This window comes from Nerophis ophidion, linkage group LG05, assembly GCF_033978795.1.
Source record: "Nerophis ophidion isolate RoL-2023_Sa linkage group LG05, RoL_Noph_v1.0, whole genome shotgun sequence".
Taxonomy (NCBI): Eukaryota; Metazoa; Chordata; class Actinopteri; order Syngnathiformes; family Syngnathidae; genus Nerophis; species Nerophis ophidion.
In genome coordinates, this window is record NC_084615.1 from 31,026,103 (window position 1) to 31,050,718 (window position 24,616).

At 40.2% G+C, this 24,616-nt stretch overlaps 1 protein-coding gene across 6 annotated transcripts in view; it reads left to right on the forward strand.

Annotated features, from left to right (window-relative positions):
* The window catches only part of utrn (utrophin), a 420,528-nt gene that overhangs the window by 37,683 nt on the left and 358,229 nt on the right, over positions 1-24,616 (forward strand). For 3 of the 6 annotated variants that reach the window (XM_061900555.1, XM_061900557.1, XM_061900560.1), the window contains exon 1: positions 2,000-2,155. The exons of 1 other annotated variant lie outside the window; for it this stretch is intronic. In XM_061900555.1, the coding sequence (XP_061756539.1) occupies positions 2,074-2,155 (82 nt within the window). In that variant the 5' untranslated portion in view covers positions 2,000-2,073. Of the gene's footprint in view, positions 1-1,998; positions 2,156-3,632; positions 3,776-24,616 lie in introns of those variants that run through there. 2 more of the 6 variants (XM_061900559.1, XM_061900558.1) reach the window with 2 other exon arrangements.

The window sequence follows — 24,616 nt, forward strand, 5'->3', positions numbered from 1 at the left end:
TATCGATCCGTTGTGGTGAAGAAGGAGCTGAGCCGGAAGGCAAAGCTCTCAATTTACCGGTCGATCTACGTTCCCATCCTCACCTATGGTCATGAGCTTTGGGTCATGACCGAAAGGATAAGATCACGGGTACAAGCGGCCGAAATGAGTTTCCTCCGCCGGGTGGCGGGGCTCTCCCTTAGAGATAGGGTGAGAAGCTCTGCCATCCGGGAGGAGCTCAACGTAAAGCCGCTGCTCCTCCACATCGAGAGGAGCCAGATGAGGTGGTTCGGGCATCTGGTCAGGATGCCACCCGAACGCCTCCCTAGGGATGTGTTTAGGGCACGTCCAGCTGGTAGGAGGCCACGGGGAAGACCCAGGACACGTTGGAAAGACTATGTCTCCCGGCTGGCCTGGGAACGCCTCGGGATCCCCCGGGAAGAGCTAGACGAAGTGGCTGGAGATAGGGAAGTCTGGGCTTCCCTGCTTAGGCTGCTGCCCCCGCGACCCGACCTCGGATAAGCGGAAGATGATGGATGGATGGATGGATGAATTCCGACTTCAGACGGAAAAATCACATGCCTGTTGAAATGAAGGGCCTTTAATGGCTAAAACATTAACCTGGACAACATTTTAACAGCTGGTTGGCTCAGATTTTGTTCTTTTCATTACATTCACATGCTGCAGTGGACAGTGCACAATTCAGCTTTCAGTATTAATGCAGTATCTGAAGCACCGTCTCCATGTGTGTTTATTGACAACAGGGTTATAACCTGGACACGTTAGCTCGTCGGTATGGTAACAGGTGACTGTTACTGCGTGCGTCTGCCCCGGTCCCAAAAATAAAAATTAAGAAAATCCGAGTCGGTGCTGCACACTGCACAGGTTCAGACCACTTTTGAACTTGTTTGCCAATACGTCTTACCCTCGAATTTTGATCCGGTCGGTTCGTTATTCCTTTACTTCGTCGTCGCTGTATTCTTCTTCTTCTTTTGACCCATCAGGTGTATTAAGTGCAATTGGCGGAGTTACAATGCATAGTAGGCTACCGCCACCTACTGCTCCGGAGTTGTAACTTCAAGCTCCATTCACAAACAGAGTCCCATTGCTTTTATGAGCGGTCGAGCGAGTCAAAAGCCGAACAATCTATTTGTGGCAGCCGTAATTCTTTTGTGGCGGGCCGCCACAAATAAATGAATGTGTGGGAAACCCTGACATTAAACTGCATATCGTTTAAAGACTATGGCTGATTAAAAACACTCCAAGATAGTTCCACACACAGATGCCCCACAAAAGTTCCCTTTGTTGTTTTCCCTCTCCGTTGTGAAGTTTATTGTAATAGAAATACACAGGTAATAAGAAATAAACAAGTCATCCCCACATTCTCCGCAATGATGGCCGTTTGTTAAAAAAATAAGTTTTAGGAACTCCCCTGAACTGTGTTCAACCATTTAGCAGTCAATACCACAGCTCGCCTCTCTAAAGTACCAGGAACGTTCCAAAAGTCCCATCGAGTTGGCAGGAACCAAAAATATTTCCCGAAGAACTAAATCTACCCAGGTAGTTTTTGGTGGAAACACAGGGGGAACTTTACTTAGTCGGGTCAATGGGAAAGTTCCTAATAAAAGTTCCTGCGGTGGAAAAGGGCCTTATTACACCTTCTCTGTGGGAACTGACTTGTTTGTTCAGTTGCTGCCATGAACAGTTGCTGCACTACAAATCTGCAGAAATGTCACACTCTTACTTTTAGCTCCAAAGATGGTTCATGATAACAACAGTGTGTCGTACGTTGGATGGAGGTCAACGTGTTGTCATGTTTTTGTTATTCTAAAGGGGAACCAGTTGTTGTCAACAATGCATATGGCCGATGCACGCAAACGTCACCTGTCGCTGGCCTTTTTATGGACGAGCTCCTAACGACTTTTCTCACGCTCCCATCAGGTGTTTGCATGTGTGTGGGCCCTCAGCGCCCCAAAGGTGAAAATAAGGACGGCAGCACATCTACTTCCTCTTTCGCTTTTCACTGTCATAGCCTCTTCTGCCGCCGCCTTGTAGTTTTTCTTCTTTTGGTTGTGTTTTTTCAAGCTTTCTGTCATGAATTTAAGTAAGTGGATGTCATGGAGAAATCACAACGTCTTCAAGAGGAAACGAAAGCCTGAAATCAAACTGGTTCTTGGTAAGTGAGAGACCCAACTTGAACGGTTATCCACTACTCCACTGTCAGCACTGTAAGAGTCCTCGAAATGCAACCGCTACCGTGATCTGTATTTCAGCTTCACCTAACAGAGTAGTCCTCTGTATTTTCGCTATGCTCTCAGTTGTAGTGCATTAAAAATGGCTTTGTACTGTAGTGCACATGGTTTTATGTTGTTGTCTGCTACACTGCTATTACGCACAGCCCGATCTTTATCCATGGGGAGAGAGTGGAGTAAAGGGTCCTCCAATAAGTACTTGGGTATTTTTTTTGATTCCCAGTTAACTTGGGCCAACCAAGTTGACTCTGTTTGCTCCCATATTAAACAGCGCCTACACTTTCTAAGGGAGCTCAGGGTCCGCGGTGTGGCAAGCAATATCTTGATGTTGTTTTATAAGGCAAATATTGAATTGGTCATCCGTTATGGCATCTCCACATGGTTTGGAAATCTGTCTGTCAAACTCAAAACCAAACTTCAAAACCTTATCAAGAGGGCTGGTAAACTGATTGGCATGCAGCCCCTTTGTTCCCTTCAAGAAATATTTGACTAGACCGTGAGGAAGCAGGGTCTTAAAATCACCCTTGACCCACACCACATACTTCGTAGTGGAATTGTGTTGATGCCAAATGATAAACGGTACAGAACAGCAACATACAAACTCAACAGGTATAGATTTTCCTTTGTCCCACTTACAATCAAAGCGCTGAACAACAGAAAAACTACTGTAATGACCGGATGCAATAATAAGGAGGTGTGCAATACGGGGAGAGTGTAATGTGTGAGCTCTTAGGACGCAGTGGGAGAGTAGCCGTGCGCAACCCGAGGGTCCCTGGTTCAATCCCCACCTCGTACAAACCTCGTCACGTCCGTTGTGTCCTGAGCAACACACTTCACCCTTGCTCCTGATGGTTGCTGGTTAGCGCCTTGCATGGCAGCTCCCTCCATCAGTGTGTGAATGTGTGTGTGAATGGGTAAATGTGGAAGTAGTGCCAAAGCGCTTTGAGAACCTTGAAGGTAGAAAAGCGCTATACAAGTACAACCCATTTATCATTTATAGCTAACTGGTATACCTGCGCATTGTTCACTGTCGTCACTGTATTGTCGGACGAACTGTATGTATGTATGTATGTATGTATGTATGTATTTTTGTATGTATGTATGTATGTATGTAAAACGCTGTCTTGATTTCCAAGACAAATTTCTCCACGGAGACAATATAACTAATTATTATTATTAACCTGCAAACCGAGCGGAAACCACCCTGTGTTATGTCTGCGTTTCGATCTTTTTAACCATCTTACTGCTTGCTTCTCATTCCATCCTGTTGCATGCTGTGCTGCCTCTGAACACTGACTTTATCTGTGTTCATCCCTCCCCAACCTCATTCCATGATGCATCGTGGTTCCCCCACCCCTCGGCCTGTCCTGTCCTGTTCTGCCTCCCCGCTCTTTGCTGCTGCATTCTTCTCGTTGTCTGGTCAAGGAACAAGCAGAGGGCTGGAATGTGCCAAACTACCATGTAGTGAGACTTCGGGTCTGTTTTTGCTACCTGCTTTGTTGACCTGTGCTGAAAGATGGCAGAACATGCGCTCAGACTCCGAGGTAGGAACTCTTAAGAGGTGTCTGCTGCAGCAGACACCTCTTAAGGTAGCACTAGGGTCGCACACAGTAGCTGATCTCTTGATAACGTTTCCATCAGGGATTCTCTTGTATCTACATTTAAAAAACAATATTACAGAACTGCAACTCAAAAATATTTAAGAGTAGTTTGTGCACAACTTGTATGACAGTATATGTAGAGTTATCCAAAAGACTCAACGCAGCCATTATTGTCTAAATAGTTGTCAGAAACCGGGGACGTGCGGCAGTTTTCCAATGTGCTGAGGAGCCCAAACACAACTCCAAGAAAAAGTACCTTTCCGAGGAATGGACACGTTTGTCTCCTCCAGGCCTGAACCTGTGGGACATCCTTAAAGGCCTACTGAAATGAGATTTTCTTATTTAAACGGGGATAGCAGGTCCGTTCTATGTGTCATACTTGATCATTTCGCGATATTGCCATATTTTTGCTGAAAGGATTTAGTAGAGAACATCCACGATAAAGTTCGCAACTTTCGGTGCTAAGAGAAAAGCCCTGCCTCTACCGAAAGTCGCAGACGATGACGTCACATGTTGATGGCTCCTCACATATTCACATTGATTTTAATGGGAGCCGCCAACAAAAAACAGCTATTCGGACCGAGAAAACGACAATTTCCCCATTAATTTGAGCGAGAATGAAAGATTCATGTTTGAGGATATTCATAGCGACGGACTAGAAAAAAAAAAAAAAAGAGTTAAAAAAAATAAACGCGATTGCATTGGGACGGATTCCGATGGTTTTTGACACATTTACTAGGATAATTCTGGGAAATCCCTTATCTTTCTATTGTCTTGCTAGTGTTTTAGTGAGTTTAACAGTACTTGATAGTCGGAGGGGTTTGTCCACGGGTGTCTTGACGCGCAGTGTCTCAGGGAAGTCGACGGCAGCTTTATGGGCGGCACAAGCCCAGCTGATATCCGGTAAGAAGCAACTTTTTACCGGAATTTTCTCACCAAAACCTGCTGGTTGACATTCGGTTGGGATCCATGTTCGCTGTGATCCATAGTAAAGTTTCACCTCCGTGAATTTTAAACAAGGAATCACCGTGTGTTTGTGTGGCTAAAGGCTAAAGCTTCCCAACTCCATCTTTCTACTGTGACTTCTCCAATATTAATTGAACAAATTGCAAAGGATTCAGCAACACAGATCTCCAAAATACTGTGTAATTATGCGGTTAAAGCAGACGACTTTTAGCTGTGTGTGTGTGCGCAGCGCTCATATTTCCCAACAGCCCGTGACGTCAAGCGTACACGTCATTATTACGCGCCGTTTTCAAGAAAAAAACTCCCGGTAAATTTAAAATTGCAATTTAGTAAACTAAAAAGGCTGTATTGGCATGCGTTGCAATGTTAATATTTCATCATTGATATATAAACTATCAGACTGCGTGGTGGGTAGTAGTGGGTTTCAGCAGGCCTTTGAGTTGAAGGAGTAATTAGGGATGGTGGAAGAGCTCAAGGTGTTCTAACATCCACCAGTTGCTCCCGTGATATCATTACGGAGGAGTGGAAGGGGTTTCCACTAACATCCTGAATTCCACGCACAAGAGAATAAAGACATTGCTTTATAACGTTCAATTAGGGCTTGACGATTAATCAAATTTTAATCATGATCAGGACAATGGCTGCCGCAAGTAAGCATCCGTGATATTAACATTTAAAAAGCAGGCTAAGCTGCATATTAAATCAAGCGATTTCACAGTGGCGACGGCAGTAGAGGCAGCAGCCACTCGTCTTAAAGCCCTGAGAAGGGAATCCGCTCATGCCACAGGCCACTGTGTGTTTGCACAGAACTCCATGATTGCACAGATCACATCTCAGGCTGGCATTAACAGAATTGTCCAGTCCCACTACAAGGACTAAGGGCTAAATACTGGAGACATTTTTCCATTGAGTGCCAACACATTGGAATTCATGCATCCTCTGCATGAATATGAATACTGGGAATGCAGAAATGTAATTGCACAGGGAATAACTGTCTCGCGAGTACAATCGTTACACTAAACATTGCTACATTTTTTCCTTTAATATTCATCTTCCACACTACGGACGATCAAATGTATGATTGGGTCAAGGCTGTTGTTTTAATGGCCCTGAAAAATACCCATCAAACATGACAAATACAGCCAAGGGCATCATGTAATGAGCAACTTATGACATTTTAAAAATGCTGTATTTTTTGGACAATAAGACGTACTTAAAATCCTTTCATTTTGAACAAAATAATTTTGGTTGTACTTACTGACCTCAAAGCTATTTTATGTGGTACATGGTGGAATGATAAGTGTGACCTGTAAATGGCAGTCACACATAAGAGATATGTGTAGACTGCAATATGACTCAAGTAAAAACATCACTGAAATTTTACATCCATCCATCCATCCATTTCCTACCGCTTGTCCCTTTTGGGGTCACAGGGGGTGCTGGAGCCTTTCTCAGCTGCATTCGGGCGGAAGGCGGGGTACACCCTGGACAAGTCACCACCTTATCACAGGGCCAACACAGATAAACAACGTTCACAATCACATTCACACACTAGGGCCAATTTAGTGTTTACATGTTCCATTGAAAATATAGAACATTACACACGACGTTAAAAAATCTATCAAAATGTTTAGTAAGCTATAAAGCCGCACCGCTTGATGGATTGTACTGTGCTTTATTATTGTTGTGTATTATTATGCTGTGTGTAAAGGGTAAAATATATTATCTGGCGTTTTGTTTCGCAATATTATGCAAAAGATACTTTTCTTCCCTTATGGTACCTGCTGATCTGTATTTGGGATCTGCATAAGTCCTGAAAATTTGTGCGTGTCCGCCTTTGTAGTCTGTGGTCATTGTAGTCAATAAGCTTCTTCTTTTTCTCTATTTTCTTGTTATGGGACATTCATCCTCCGTTGTTGCCATTTCTAATATAAAGAAGTGTAAAGTTCTTACTTATATCTGTCTGTAACCTTGCCATGCAAGCGCTAAAACATACCGGTGTAGTGAGTTTACATTATTCACCCAAGGAACTTCAGTTATTAGAGAGTTCCGGTTGGACGGCTTTTCACGGGACACATTTCCGGTGTTGTTTTTGCACTAGTGAGCCACGAAGGGGGAGAAGCTGCTCTGTTATTGATTGAAGTAAAGTCTGAATGTCATGAGAAGAGTTAGCTCCATCTTTTGACACTTCTTCCACTTCCGTCCTTACACGCTACACCTCTACAACAAAGATAATGGAGAAAAGACGCTGCCAAACGTTAGCCACGTAAATAATACCGCCCACAGAATGGTTTTACATTTAGAAAAAATAACAAAAATATGAATCATTTAATGTGCCTAATAATCCGGTGTGCCATTTGTATGAAAACAAACCTGACTAGACCCGCTCATTGTCAGTGCGCCTTATAATCCGGTGCACCCTATGGGCCGGAAAATATGGTAATAATAAACACAAACACAAAAAATACAATAGATAATGTTTATTTAGCCCTTGTATTAGACTATTATTAAAAATAACATGATGTCAGGTTCACATCCCAACCTCAACACATTGAGGGTCCCATTATCGTAAGTAGATTGCTGACACGGTTTTACCTGAGTAATGAATAAAACTGATACATAATTGATAATAAAAAAAAGTCAATATTGATTAAAAATAATTGTAAATATTACTTTTCCCATAATTGTGCAGCACTGCACTACTTATTCTTGCATGTATCGTTGTATGGGAAAATTGACATTCCAGAATCTTTGAAGTTTGAAGTCTTAAACGTTCATACTTTTGATCCAGCTTAGGCGTGATCACTGTTAGGTGTACTCGCTCGTCTCGCTCATTTTATTGATTCATTTTCAGCAGATAGTGACACTATACACCTGTACAAGCTGTACACTGACTACTCTAATGTACATCCAAGTTTCACTGACATTTGTGTTTTGCATAACAGGCAGGGCTAATTTTAACTGTGACAAAGAATACCAAAAACAAATGTCCACTGCACAGGACGCTGGTTCTTGGGAGGTTATACTGTAACTGTATACTGAAATAACAATTTTTCTATTCTTTCGTATGACCAGTGAACACACACACATGCACACACTCCCAAGTTGTTTTTCAAGCTGTGCTGTAGTGCTACGAAAGTGATGATTATGGTGTTGGTGAAAGGTTTTCTTTTGACGAATTCCGAGATTTTGGAGAGCAAAGCGTGCCAACAAGGCTATGCTTGGCTCAGGACAAGCTGAGACAAGTGACCATTGGAGAGAGGAGGAGGAATGTGTTTGGGAATTATAGGAATTTAATGCATTCTCCAACCTACAGAGGCAAAACAAGGGTTTGATTGAGTTGTCTTTGGTTGTCGTGAGAGAGCTTTTGTCTGCAGTTGTTGTTTTAGTGACACACAATGGTTGATGCCCGGACAGGTTGCGATTGTAGATTGTGTGTGTGTGTGTGTGTGTGTGTGTGTGTGTGTCCTTTTATTTCTACCCTTCTTGAGACATCAACAAGGAGAAGTACCTTCCATATGAGGACTGGTGAACCAGTTAGGACCAAAATCATGGTCCCAATACCGAAAACCATTGCATCTAATAGAGAGCCACATACTAGAATCCGTGAACATTGCTCCAAAGTCAGGATTTTTTGTTTATTTAATGTGCATACAAAAGTAAACATTGACAGGTGCAATGGCAGCAATATATGATAAAACAAGATGGCAGCTAAAGAAGGATTTTCCTATTCATCCCCGAAAAAAACCCTCCAGGTAAACGGCTGATTTCACGACTTCCGGTGCTGACGTAAGACAGCCAGTGTCCCATATTTGACAGTAGGATTAACAAATACACTACGGTACTAAGACTATAATGGCCATTAACTGCTAGCTTCTACAGCTGGCTTGCCCAAAGTGGAGCACAGGGGCCATCTGTGGTCCGTGACTCGTTTGTCATTGACCTTAAAGGGGAACATTATCACAATTTATGAAGGGTTAAAACCAATAAAAATCAGTTCCCAGTGGCTTATTTTATTTTTCAAAGTTTTTCTCAAAATTTTACCCATCACGCAATATCCCGAAAAACGGCTTCAAAGTGCCTGATTTACACCATTGCTATATCCACCCGTCTATTGTCCTGTGACGTCACTGCGTGATGCCACCAGAAACAAACATGGCGGATAGTACAGAAAGGTATAGCATAGTAGCTCGGATTCAGACTCAGATTTCAGCGGCGCAAGGGATTCAACAGATTACGCATGTATTGAAACGGATGGTTGGAGTGTGGAGGCAGGTACCGAAAACGAAATTAAAGAAGAAATTGAAGCTATTGAGGCATATCACGACAGACAGCGGCACGTGGGGAAGCGCGGACGAATTCGGCGATCGACTTCTAACCAACGATTGGTATGTGTTTGTTTGGCATTAAATGTGGGTGTAGGGAAACTCAGGATGCAAATATAGCTACAAATGAGGCATAATGATGCAATATGTACATACAGCTAGCCTAAATAGCATGTTAGCATCGATTAGCTTGCAGTCATGCCGTGACCATATATGTCTGGTATGCACACTCCACATAAGTCAATAACATCAACAAAACTCACCTTTGTGATTTCGTTGACTTTATAGTTGGAAATGCATCTGCTTTGATTGTCGCAGGATATCCACACATTCTTGCCATCTCTGTTGTAGCATAGCTGTCGTCTGTACAGTGTGCGGAATAAACGAGCGACTTTCGCATCTTTTGACCACTGGTGCAACTTGAATTCGTCTCTGTTCGTCTTGTTACACCCTACGACAACACACCGACGAGGCATGATGTCTCCAAGGTACCGGAAAACAGTCGAAAAAACGTAAAATAACAGAGCTGTTTTGACTTGGTGTGTGTAATGTGTTAGAGAAAATGGCGCGTCGCTTCACGATGTGACGTCACGGGTGAAAGGTCATTGCTCCGACAGGCGAACAATTGAAAGGCGTTTAAATCTCCACCCTTTTAGAGTTCAAATCAGTTAAAAAAACATATGGTCTTTTTTCTGCAACATCAAGGTATATATTGACGCTTACAAAGGTCTGGTGATAATGTTCCCCTTTAAGCACATTACAAAAACAGAGATCTCACTTGCACCCCTGGTGATGAAATCTTTGAAAATTAGGGTGGTCCCAAAAAGGAGGGATTTTTCAAATTGACTGTGTCGGTTTTAAAAGTGCTCCCCCTCAACATATGAAACAACAAGTGTGTGTAAAAAATTTACATGCTCCCCCTCTGGCCAACATATATAATAACGTGTGTGTAAGAAATTAAAATGCGCCCCCTTTGGCCAAAATGTATTAAAAAAAATTAAATACATATGTATATAGAGACATACTGTAAGAACTTGAAGTAAATAATACAGACTAAAAACCAATTACAAACAAAAAAATTAACTTAAAGCAGTCTTATTCTCAGAATGTGTCGACTTTTTTCTTATCATGATTGGGAACAATTTCTGATATTCTTTCTGTTTCTGTAATATTGCAATATTTTCTTTTAAAATGATTTCTTTGTTATATAAAATTATTACTTTTTAATGCAATGTATTGACTTATCACAATATCGCAAATTTTCTTGTTGTTGTAAAATAGCGACCGTTTTTGAGTAAAATTATGACTTTTGGCAAAATTTTGCCAAGTAAAATTCCGATTATTATTATAATATTGCCAAAATTTTAAAGTTTTCTCATAAAATTGTGACTTTTGTCAAGTAGAATTATGATCTCTTTTCATAAAATTACAAAACCTTTTAAGCTTTTCTTGTAAAATTCCAACTTTTATCATAAAATTGCACAAATATTGAGTTTTCCTTTTAAAATTTTGACTTCTGTTGAGTAAAATTACCCTTTTCTATAATATTGCTAAAATTCTAAGTTTTTCTTGTGAAGTTGTGACCTTATTCTTGTGAATTTCCAACTCATTTTTTACAAGACGCTTTTTTATATTTGCATAGTATGTATATATCATTAATGTTGTATATACAAATCTTTACATATCTAGAAAGAGTGGTCCTACAGAGGTAGGCATTTTTCAGAGGTCTCAAGAAGGTAACAAATACAAGTGTGTGTGTGTGTGTGTGTGTGTGTGGGGGGGGGGGGGGGTAAGCCTTGATTCCTATCTAGGTTTGATGGGAAAACTGTCGCGTCATACCCGACCTGTTACAAAAGTCTCCCCTATATCAACCATGATGACTTGGAGACATCCAGGGTGGTTGCCACTGCCAGACACTTTAACTCCCAGCTGGTCATGTGACTTTCCATGCGGTTGATCAGTTAACTATGTCATGATTTGAATATTTAAGTATTTATTGACACAATCACTGGGGTGGAACTATGCGGGGATAAAGTGTGGCTCGCTTTACACTTGTCTGACCGTGTTTACACTGTGATGCTGCCGTGGAAACCCGCATGCATGGTTTGTTTGATTTCCACCTCAGCACTTCCCTGCGTGAGGTCATGGGCTCTAGCCACCTGTGAAATATATATTTGGAAAATGTGTGTTATGTGTTCCCAGCTGGCCACTTTAGGGAATGTTCCTTTGAGTTTTCTTGGCCAGTCCTGTGGGGTTTTTTTCACTTCACAATCCTCTTAGGGATGTTTATGTAACTTTGATTGCTGGCTCGGAAAAACCGGAACAGTCTGGCAATGGGACAAATAATGGTTATGTTCCAGTACAATGAAATGATACTGGAATGATTTTTGCACTTTTTAGTTGTTTATAGCCTATATCAGGGGTGTCAAACGTATGGCCCGCGGGCCGGTATAAGGCCTGTAAACAGGTTTTATCCGGCCCGCGGGATGAGATTGCTAAGTATAAAAATGTATTTTTGAGAGAAAGAAACCGTGGTTCTATAAATGTGTCCACTAGATGTCGCAATAGCAATTCTTTGTATCTTTGTAGATTAAAGTTAAGTTAAAGTGCCAATGATTGTCACACACACATTAAGTGTGCCAAAATTATTCTCTGCATTTGACCCATCACCCTTGATCACCCCCTGGGAGGCGAGGGGAGCAATGAGCAGCAGCGGTGACCGCGCCCGGGAATCATTTTTGGTGATTTTACCCCCAATTCCAACCCTTGATGCTGAGTGCCAAGCAGGGAGGTAATGGGTCCCATTTTTAAAGTCTTTGATATGACTCGGCCGGGGTTTGAATTCACAACCTACCGATCTCAGGGCGGACACGCTAACCACTAGGCCATATCTACAAAATATAAGGAAAATGAGCAAACTACATCCTGTAATTTTGATTTTAATATTATTGTTTTTTTTTTATCTTGATAGTTGACTGATGAACATTATCACATAATTTATTCAATAAATAATGACAAATAAAGATAGAATACTATTAACCGCAACATGTAAGTGTAAACAAAAAAAATCCAACAACATTATGATTGTACATTTTCCGAATGTGCTTATTCTGTTCTTAAACAAAGAAATCTGAAGTTATCTTTATTTTTAAGTTATCTTGCCGTGATTTTACCAGTCCAGCCCACTTGGGAGTAGATTTTTCTCCAAGTGGCCCCCAATCTAAAATGTGTTTGATACCCCTGGCCTATATACAGTATGCCATAACACTTTAAAACATGGACTCCAGAGTATAGACTGTACCATTTGCCTCGCATGGGGGAGATTATTGGTCCTGCGATGAGGTGGCGACTTGTCCAGGGTGTACCACGCCTACTGCCCAAATGGAGCTGTGATAGGCTCCAGCACCCCGAAAGTCACAAGCGGTAGGAAATGGATGGATGGGGGAGATTATTCAACGCTGGGTTGGACAAATTTTAATTTTCTCAAATATATAAAGACTAAAAGAAATCCGCTGTTTTGTCCAGGGTGTACCCCGCCTTCCGCCCGAATGTAGCTGAGATAGGCGCCAGCATCCCCCGCGACCCCGAAAGGGAATAAGTGGTAGAAAATGGATGGATGGATGGATGGATGCTAGTGTAGTACTAACTACTCTTTTAAATGGAACCATGATGCAAATATAAGCTCAAACCCGACTTATTTCTAATATTATAACCTGTTTCCCTGAGAGGGAAGTAAAATGAATATACATTTAATTCCAAAAGCTAACTGCAGCGCTTCTATTATCACAAGGCTTTCCTGTAAAGTCATAAATTCTGACATTATTTGCTGTCTTCACGTTCACAATACGAAAAAGAGGAAGTTGGCTTGTCACCGGAAATGCATAATTTGTGGCCTTCCTACAGTGTGTGAGTGTGTACATACTGTAGATTGTGAACGCGTGTCTGCTCAATGGGCCGTAATAAGACACCAGTGGGATTTAGGCTGCCTGATGCAATCGGTACTTCATGTATGGCCGTCAGAGAAGCAAGTACTGCATTTTTAGCATTTGTTGTTGACTGTGTCAATCAAGACCAAGCAGAACTTTTGGTAAAGTTTTTTTATTTCATGGCATTAGGTTGCAAAAGTGTCCTTAATGTAATGGTCGATGAGAATACATTGATATTGATTTTGTAGCTTGAACACTGTATTTGGTGCAAATGAGAGTGGAATTAGAATTAAATATATATATTGTTAAAGGTTGTTAAAATTATTTTTTAATGGTTTTTAAAAAAAACAACAATGTTTATTGGTAACAAATAAAAAGAAATGGCAGCTAGCAGGGGTTTAATCAATTTAATCTTTATATCCCTCTGAGAACCAGCGTCCTCTGCAGTGGACATTTGTGTTTTGCATAACAGTGGTCTTGTGGTTAGAGTGTCCGCCCTGAGATTGGTAGGTTGTGAGTTCCAACCCCGCCCGAGTCATACCAAAGACTATAAAAATGGGACCCTAGGGCTGGCAATATGGCCATTTTCTAATTTCTTGATATTTGATATATATGTCGATATTTTGCCTTAGGCTTCAATGAACACTTGATGCATATAATCACAGCAGTATGATGATTCTACGTGTCTACATTAAAACATTCTTGTTCATACTGCATTAATATGTGCTCATTTGAAACTTTCATGCCGAGAAGGAAATCACAACTAAGTCAATTGACCAAAACTGTATTTATTAAATAGTTATTAAGCAGTGGCACAAAAATTCATGTCATTTCAAAACTGAAAGTGCAAGGTTGTCAGAAACATTTTAAAACAAGCTATCAGTGCACTTTTGTGCATGATGTCACTAAGATGACATATCAAAACAACACTAAATTAAATTGCATTTTTTGTACAGAACGCCACTACAATAGTTTAAAACAAATAAAGTGGAGTTTTGTGCATGATGTCACACACGATATTTCAATAAGTGTCAAATAAAAATGAGCTGCATAATAGGAAATCAAATAGTGTATGTCCTTTGCAATGTGGTAGTTTACTGCGGACATTATCATTGTTGTAGACTGTTTTTTTCATACGGTGTTGATCTGGAAATGTTTGCCTCGGCATTTTGTTGGTGTGGCACCGAATGGAGATGTTGACATGCGGAGTAACCACTCTTCATTCTCCAACAGGTGACATTTCAAATGATGCTACATATTAGCAGTAATGCTACTTTTGGTAGCAACGCTTGTGCCCCACACTTAACAAATTAAAGTTGACTATTCGACATATTCCCACTTGAAGCCAAACCAGACGATGGACCCCCTGCTGTTTTTCTTGGGAATTAATTCTTCCTTCATTTGTTACCAGATTCGCACCTTCTTTCTTTCGTATTACCACTCGCACGGCTTCGCTAACATCACAGCTAACGTTACCCAGTCTGCATCCTCTCTGCTCCGTGAGGGCGTGTACGTATGTGACGTGTGTAAGAAGGTGCGCTTGCTGTCTGTGAGAAGGAGTAGTGTAATGCCCGCAGCTAAAAGCAACTGCGTGAGAACGTATACTCGAATATCACAATATAGTCATTTTCTATATCGCACAGGGACAAACCCGCGATGTATTGTGTATATCGATATATTGCCCAGCCCTATGGGACCCATTACCTCCCTGCTTGGCACTCAGCATCAGGCGCTGGAAATGGGGGTTAAATCATTAAAAAGACTCACAAGCGCGGCCACCGCTGCTGCTCACTGCTCCCCTCACTTCCCTCTGGGTGGAACAAGGGGATGGTTCAAATGCAAAGGGTAATTTTACCACAACTAGTGTGTGTGACTATCAGTGGTATTTTAACTTTAACTTTTTGACAGGGCTATTTTTTTTTCTTCGAAATGTGTAACTCTGATGAAAGAAATAGATTGAAAATATATGTCTACTGCAGAGGATGCTGGTTCTCAGCAGATTTGATAAATAGTTAATGATTTACGGCTCGTAACCTCGCAAAGTCATCCATGTTTTTCAGCCAATCTTGCTCAATTTTTACACACATGTGCCTGTCAGTCCCCTAAAGGTGTGTATTATATTTTGTGGTGATTCACCTAGACTTAAAGTTACAGTGGATGTTTTCCTGAGGGCCTTAAACTGTGTGAGAAATTTCAAGTGAGTTTGACTTAAGGGCGTTAATGAAGTGCTCCTTGAGGTGGTTTATTTGTCAGATAAATAAAAGCACAGTCAATACAGTAGGGAAGCATGTTTTGACAAATTGTCACCGTTTTGCGCGCAGCGGTTTATGAAGACCTTACAACTTACGCAAATTCAAAACTAGTGAAGTTGGTACGTTGTGTAAATTGTAAATAAAAACAGAATACAATGATTTGCAAATTCTTTTTAAATTATATTATATTCAATTGAGTAGACTGCAAAAACAAGATATTTAATGTTCGAGCTTATAAACTTTATTTTTTTTCTGCAAATAATCATTGACTTAGAATTTAATGGCAGCAACACATTGCAAAAATGTTGTTACAGGCATTTTGCCACTGTGTTACATGGCCTTTCCTTTTAACACTCAGTAAACGTTTGGGAACTGAGGAGACCAATTTTTTTAAGCTTTTCAGGTGGAATTTTTCCCCATTCTTGCTTGAAGTACAGTTTAAGTTGTTCAACAGTCCGGGGTCTCCGTTTTGGTCTTTTACGCTTCATCCTGTGCCTCACATTTTCAATCGAAGACAGGTCTAGACTACAGGCAGGCCAGTCTACTACCCACACTCTTTTACTACAAAGCCACACTGTTGTAACACGTGCAGAATGTGGCTTGGCATCGTCTTGCTGAAATAAGCAGAGGCGTCCATGAAAAATACATTGCTTGGATGGCAACATTTGTTGCTTCAACACCTGTATGTACCTTTCAGCATTAATGGTGCCTACACACATGTGTAAGTTACCCATGCTAATACACCTCCATACCATCACAGATGCTGGCTTTTGAACTTTGCGCCTAGAACAATCCTGATGGTTCATTTCCTATTTGATCCGGAGGAGACGTTGTCCACGGTTTTCAAAAGCAATTTGAATTGTGGACTTGTCATACCACGGAACACTTTTCCATCAATCCATCTCGGATGAGCTCGGGCCCAGCGTTTTTGGGTGTTGTTGATAAATGGCTTTCGCTTTGCATACTACAGTTTTAATTTGCACTTACAGATGCAGCGACAAACTGTAGTTACTAACAGTGGTTTTCTGAAGTGTTCCTGAGCCCATAGGGTGATATCCTTTACACACTGATGTCGCTTTTTGATGCCGTATCGCCTGAGGGATCGAAGGTCATGACCTTACCAATTATGTGCAGTGATTTCTCCAGATTCTCTGAACCTTTTGATGATATTACGGATCGTAGATGGTGAAATCCCGAAATTCCTTGCATTAGCTCGTTGAGAAATGTTTTCTTAAACTGTTCGACAATTTGCTCACGCAATTATTCACAAAGGGGTGGTATAGCTCGGTTGGTAGAGCGGCCGTGTCAGCAACTTGAGGGTTGCAGGTTCGATTCCCGCTTCCGCCATCCTAGTCACTGCCGTTGTGTCCTTGGGCAAGACACTTTACCCACCTGCTCCCAGTGCCACCCACACTGGTTTAAATGTAACTTCGATATTGGGTTTCACTATGTAAAGCGCTTTGAGTCACTAGAGAAAAGCGCTATATAAATATAATTCACTTCACTATAATTCACTTCAAAGAGGTGACCCTCGCCCCATCCTTGTTTGTGAATGAGTGAGAATTTAATGGAAGCTGCTTTTATACCCAATCATGGCACCCACCTGTTCCCATTTAGCCTGTTCACCTGTGGGATGTTCCAAATAAGTGTTTGATGAGCATTCCTCAACTTTCTCAGTCCCTTTTGCCTCTTGTGCCAGCTTTTTTGAAACCTGTTGCAGGAATCAACTTCCAAAAGAGCTAAAATTTGCAAAAAAATAACAAAATGTACCAGTTTGAATGTTAAATGTCTTGTCTTTACATTCTATTCAATTGAATATAGGTTGAAAAGGATTTGAAAATCATTGTATTCTGGTTCTATTTACGACTTACACAATGTGCCAACGTCACTGGTTTTGGGTTTTGTACATACAGCCATGACTGTACCTAAATAACGACATAATTCAGCCGGTCAGATTTTTGTGTGATTTTATTCACATTTTTCCAGAAAATTATGGTCAGATCCCACATTGCACTACCCGTATGACATGCAAATGTTGACGTATTCGTGCTGATAGTCTAGTTCGAACTTCCTATTGCTTAAAATTTTCCTCAAGGTAATGCCCGTGGACACTTACTAAAAAATTAAGTGCACGTGGCAAATTCTGTTTGTTTCTTAGTTGTACAAGTGTCAGGCTCAGTGCGGATGGGCTTTATTGACAAGCCTAACCAAAGCACGTGTTTAGTTATGAGAGCAGTACATACGTACACAGCCGCAAGTAAAGTGGCGAAAGAGGATGTGGTAATGTTGTATGTATACATTACCCATGGGAGTTTTTTTTCCCCCTCGTCAACACACACGGACACACTGGAGAATACTTTTGCACACACTCCCACCGCTACCTTGATCTTTCTAGCCGTTTGACATTCCTGTGCTGTGGCGAGCAGGAGCAGCACCGCCATGGAGGGGGAGTACTGTGTATGAATCGGCTTTATTGTGTAGCACGGCAAGGTGGAGGGCCAAGGAGACCTGAGCCAACCACTCCTGCTTCCCCAGGGGCCTCAGAGGTCCACCGCAGGGTGCTGATATGGCTTTAAAGGCAGTGGGAATGCTAATATTATGTTGAGAGCACAGCTCCTCCATACCTGCTGGTGTACTGTTACGGTGAACTGAATCGGATCGGCCGCCGATATTTGCCAAAAAATGCGTATTGGCAAGGCATGGGAAAATGCCGATCAAGGTCCAGTTTTAAAAAAAAAACTCTGGTCCGTGTTTTCCAACGCACCGATTTAAATAATACATTCCACTTTTCTGCTGCTCCCTAATATCCGTTCCGCATTTTCCAGCACACCTTCAACACATCCACAGGTCTGTGTCCTAACCGTTAAGATGGCCATGTGAAAGTTACCGGTAAAAATGTCAGCTGTGTGGGATTTTTTTCAATGTATTTTTAATTTTTTTAATGTTTATTTATAAATGTCAACATTTACAAACAGTTGAGAAACAATGAACAAAATAAGTCCAACAGCAGTATAAAACATTACAAGGCATTATAAAAACAGTACAAAACAGCGCCAGGGGGTTGTAAATTCAAACAAAAATAGAATACAAAAAAATATATATCAATCAATCAATCAATCAATGTTTATTTATATAGCCCTAAATCACTAGTTTCTCAAAGGGCTGCACAAACCACAGCAGAAACCACAACGACATCCTTGGTAGAGCCCACATAAGGGCAAGGAAAACTCACCCCAGTGGGACGTCGGTGACAGTGACAATGATGACTATGAGAAACCTTGGAGAGGACCGCATTTGTGGGCTGAATTTGGGGAGATTTTCGGGAGATAATTTCTTCCGGGAGGTTTTCGGGAGAGGCGTTGAATTTCGGGAGTCTCCCGGAAAATCCGGGAGGGTTGGCAAGTATGGACGCTAAGTGTTCATCTAGCTGCTCTGCAAGAATTTTTTCGAGGATTTTTGAAATAAAGGGAAGGTGAGACATGAGGTCAGGATCGAGGTATATATATATATAATAAACAAAGTGCAAAGCCATAGCTCACTCAGATTCAGTAAATAATTTAAATTTGGAACACAAGCTGTGTGGGATTATTTTACCCTACAAAATGAAAAAGATGAAGAGGTGGAGTGCAAAACATGCCACAAAAATGTCAAGCGTGGTGGTAAAGTTGTACGACTTTTTAATGACTCTTGAGAGTGAGAGGCTTTTTAGCACAGCCTCACTCATCATTGATGAACACAGGAGCAGGCTGACACGTGAGCGTCTTGAAGTGCTCCTCTTTGTTAGAAAGAATCTCCCCATTATGCTAGGACTTCATTTGTTTGCCCCCCATGACTGTGGCAAACAATAGAAGGGTGTGTGTAGATATTTTTTTTTAAATTTTTTTTTTTAAGTTTACTTTTGTTCAAGAGCAAGTATTGCTGCTGAGTTATAGACATTTTATCCCACTCAGGTTGTCTGTGTGTTTTGCTTTTTTAAATAATGTTTAAAGCATTATTTGCACTTTATACTGTTCCCTTTTTTACTGTTTAATGATGCCATTTCTGTTTGTCATGTATAATTTTGTCTATTTTGTGTTTATCTGGCTAGTTGTTATCAAGAGTACTAAAACCCTTTTCAACAAGAATCTGACAACTAAGTAGGCTAAATAACTTAAAACTTTAATACATGCTCTGATAGGTCAGTATCGGTATCGGATCCAAAGTGCAAAAACAACATTGGTATTGGATCCGAAGTGCAAAAACCTGGATCGGGACATCCCTAGTACTGTATACTGCATACCTGCATAAGACAAAATGATAAACAACAGCTACTTATTCACTTCACGTCCATGGAACATACCCACATACAACAATGTCACAAGAAAGAAGTCGTAAGGTTGGGAAAAAAGTAAAATTTTACAGAAATCTAAGGCAAAATAATGACATGATAGTGTTACAATAACAAATTTGTCATGGTTCGATAATAAAATCCTAACGTTAAAAATAAAAGTTGTAATTGTCATTGTGCAAACTCATTACGGCACTATATTTAAGAAGCATTGTGACAAAAAAGTTGTGAAGTTAGCGCGGCGTTTCCCATATCCATTTCCCACACAAGTCTTAATTTTTTTTGCATTTTAAAGATGATTAACACTTGCAAGATTTCACGGTCATAGCCTTCAAGGCCCTCTAAATCCTTCCATCAATGTTTTATACACACACTGCAAGTATATATATATATATATATATATATATATACATATATATATATATATATATATATATATATATATATATATATATATATATATATATACGTGTATATATACATATATATATATATATATATATATATATATATACATATATATATATATATACATATATATATATATATGTGTATATATATACATATGTATATATGTATATGTATGTAATGTAGCAACAGACGCGTTCATAACAATATGTATAATGTACAATATTTACTGTATTTTGGTCCTTTCGTGCAATATATATACATATATATATATATATGTGTATATATATACATATGTATATATGTATATGTATGTAATGTAGCAACAGACGCGTTCATAACAATATGTATAATGTACAATATTTACTGTATTTTGGTCCTTTCGTGCAATACCAGGACTTATTTCCCTGGCACATTTATTTCCGTTTCCATAGCAGCGAAATTCCAACTTCCGGCAATAAACGTGTTTCCCTACTTCCGGATTTAAAAGCGTCAGTGTTCAAGTCATGTATGAACAGTAACAAACAACAAAGACGACTGCTTTTGGACAAATGACGATTTACAACTTTATCTTTTTGAAGTTGACTATACGGAGGATAAACTTGTCCAGGGTCTACCCGGCCTTCCGCCCAAATGCAGCCGAGATAGGCTCCAGCACCCCCCGCAACCCCGAAAGGGACACGTGGTAGGAAATGGATGGATGGATGGAAACCGCTGCTTCTAGAAGCGAGCACGAAAGGAAGGGTGAGACGCTGGAGAAAACAGAAGCCGAGATAGTGAGGTAAAGGGGACTTGAAGCTACAAAATGTGGAACTTGAAGCCATGCTATTTTGACATAAATTGAGTGCTTACCCAAATAAACTGAAAAATATGTCCCCGGCCAGCTGGACCAAATACACAACTGTCCATCGAGTGAGTCACTTTAATATTGATCATGATACCCGCAGCACTTCATGCTTGTTTTTACAACTACAGTACATACTCTGTCTGTATACTAACAAAACATGAAATGTGGGATAATACTTTACAGATACCGTGATATAGGGCTGGGCGATATGGCCTTTTTTTAAAATCAATACACAATTTATATCTCGATATTTTGTCTTAGCCTTGAATTAACACTTGATACATATAATCACAGCAGTATGAGGATTCTATGTGTCTACAACTATCTTGTTCATACTGCATCAATATATGCTCATTAGAAACTTTCATTCACAGAAGGAAATCACAAGTAAGTCAATTGACCAAAACTGTATTTATTAAACAGTTATCAAGCAGTGGCACAAACATTCATGTCATTTTCAAAACAGAAAGTGCAAGATTGTCAGAGACATTTTAAAACAAGCTATTAAAGTGCACTTTTGTGCATGATGTCACTAAGATGACATATCAAAACAACACTAAAACAAAGTGCACTTTTTGTACAGAACGCCACTACAACAGTGTAAAACAAATAAAGTGCACTTTTGTGCATGATTTTGTGGGCGTGTGGCACCGAATGGTATGAGGAGTAAGCACTCTTCATTCTCTAGCAGGTGACTTTTCAAATGATGCTACATATTAGCAGTAATGAGCACACTCTTCGAAGCTAAATAGTAAAAAAAAAGATAGAGATGAGAGATGTATCTATGTATATGTATATATATCCACACAGATGCATATATGCATGCATATGAACATATATATATACACACATACATATAACATTATTGCACATTGTAGTCCGAAAAAATAGAAAAAAAATTTAAACATTACACATGAGGACATGATGGAAATATTGTGCTCACTCGGTGCCTGTTTAATGCTACTATGTTTTTTTGTTGTTTTTTTTTTTAGAATGTGTTGGCTCTTGGGAAGGACTTGTCAAGGGGTTTCCTACAGCGCCTTTGACACTGTGCTATAGTGTCATTGTCATTCATTCATACCTACTCAGTGGCTTAGTGGTTAGAGTGTCCTCCCTGAGATCGGTAGGTCATGAGTTAAAACCCCGGCCGAGTCATACCAAAGACTATAAAAATGGGACCCATTACCTCCCTGCTATGCACTCAGCATCAAGGGTTGGAATTGGGGGTTAAATCATCAAAACATGATTCCCGGGCGTGGCACTGCTGCCGCCCACTGCTCCCCTCACCTCCCAGGGGGTGAACAAGGGAATGGGTCAAATGCAGAGGACAAATTTCACCACACCCAGTGTATGTGTGACATCCATCCATCCATCCATTTTCTACCGCTTATTCCCTTTGGTGTTGCAGGAGGCACTGGTGCCTATGTCAGCTACAATCGGGCGGAAGGTGTCGTACACCCTGGACAAGTCGCCACCTCATCACAGAGCCAACACAGATAGACAGACAACATTCACACTCACATTCACACACTAGGGCCAATTTAGTGTTGCCATTCAACCTATCCCCAGGTGCATGTCTTTGGAAGTGGGAGGAAGCCGGAGTACCCGGAGGGAACCCACGCAGTCACGGGGAGGACATGCAAACTCCACACAGATCTGTCTGTGTGTCTGTGACAATCATTGGTAATTTAACTTTAACTTTAACTTGCTCATTGTCAGTATCAATGTGCTTATGAGACTTAATGGCTGCTGGAAGGAGCTCCTAAGGGGGACTCCAACAGTGTCTTTGACATTTTTCTGATATTTTCATTGTATTTTCCTGTGATAGAATCACAAAGTTGTTGCTGCTGTTATAATTGAATACATGACGAGTCTTTGTCAAGGGGCCCCCTTTCAGCATGGGGCCTTAGGCAATTGCTTAGTTTGCCTAGCCGGTCGTGACAGGCCTGGGTGGAGATATTTATAAACTAATCCTGCCTTCTTCCAAACTTGCTCCAAATGAACTGTGTGGAATTTGAGACTTAAGTGACAAATTATTATGCCTTAGTTATGTCTGTTGATATCCTCATATATCAGGCCTGGGCAATTATTTTGACTCCGGGGGCCAAATTTACACAAAAAAATGTGTCTGAGGGCCGGTATGTCTATTTTTAGGATCAATAATACAAAACCTCACAATAATGTCTGATTAAAAGCTAAAAACGTTATGACAGACCGCATTAAAAAAACGGAATGGAATTTTAAAGTTTTTTTTACTGAATGAGACACCCAGAATGTACATGAAAATAAAGAATTCAACAATATTAACAATCAATGATAAAACACTGAATATTGACAACATATGAAGGTCACACCCCCTCTCGATCGACATATTTTACAATCAAGTGACACGCAACAATAATGCAACAAACACAGTGAAATATGAACGCTAAGGGTAAAAAAACCCTGGCCGCCCTGAAAACACTCTGTAGAAATGCTCCCCACCCACACTGCTGGGTGCCTCGTCGGAACTGCTGTGACTTAGGTTACCATAGTAACTAATTAGATTACCATAGTAACTAGTATATCATGCAAAAGGGCAAATTCCAACCATTGAAATACTTTGTATAATTCAAGATTTCCGGTCATTTGAAAACATCACTGCACATCATATTGGTGGCTACAGTTTCCATCTTAAAGATCTAAAAAAATTATTTGGGAATGTCTAGCTGGCCAGATTTAATTCTTTTAACGGGCCACATGCGGCCCCTGGGGCTTAATTTGCCCAGATCTGCCATATATGGTAGAGGATTACCCGAAAAGCTTTGCGTGAGTCCGCCATTGTTATCCAGTTGTAGTCCAAAGTTGTAAAAAGCTTCATTATTTTTTCTCTATCCTCTTGTTTTGAGGCACACTGGCTTGTACATGCATGCTAAAATCCTCCACTGTTGCCATTTATAATAAAAAAAAAAGTCCTGTATAGTTCTGACTTAAATCTGTCAGTTGAATTTGTAGGGAAGCACTAAAAACTACAACATAGCTGACAGTGAGAAAACATAGTTGCAAGAGACTTGGCCTGGAAGAGGGCTTTTAAACTAAAATAAGACTGCCCACAAAACCGCGCATTCTGGTCAGAAAGCAAAACATAATCTATGCAACATTTTGACCAAAGAACCACCATCGCATTTTATGTAGAGCACAAAAAAGTATTTTAGACGTGGGAAAAAATCATATTGTGACCCCTTTTAACATGTAGCATTACTAAAAATATCAGATTACAAAAATAAGGTTTTAATGGTAAAATAATTAAGCTAAGCTTTATTTTCTTTTTTCTTTTTAATTTCTTATTTTATTAACCAGTCCAACAAAATAATACACAGTAATACAATAATAATTCAATCCTAATTCCAAAACCAGACCCGGCCCATCTACTGTACATTCAGAATAGCAATCAACAGAGCAATTGAAGACACACAAACATGACACTAAACAATCCAAAAGTAGTCAAACAAAAATGAATAATATCAACAACAGTATCAATATTAACAAGAATTCCAATAAAGCAGTGATTAGAAATACTGAGCGGAGCTTTATTATTTTACCGTTAAAACCTTTACAACTAGTATATGATATAATAATGAAGTTCTAATGATACAAGAACATGTTGTAATGTTGTAAATGTGTTATGGTACAGAGTTTTTAAAAAGTAACATCACAAAAAACATTAGATTACAGGTAACAGGTTTTAAAAGGG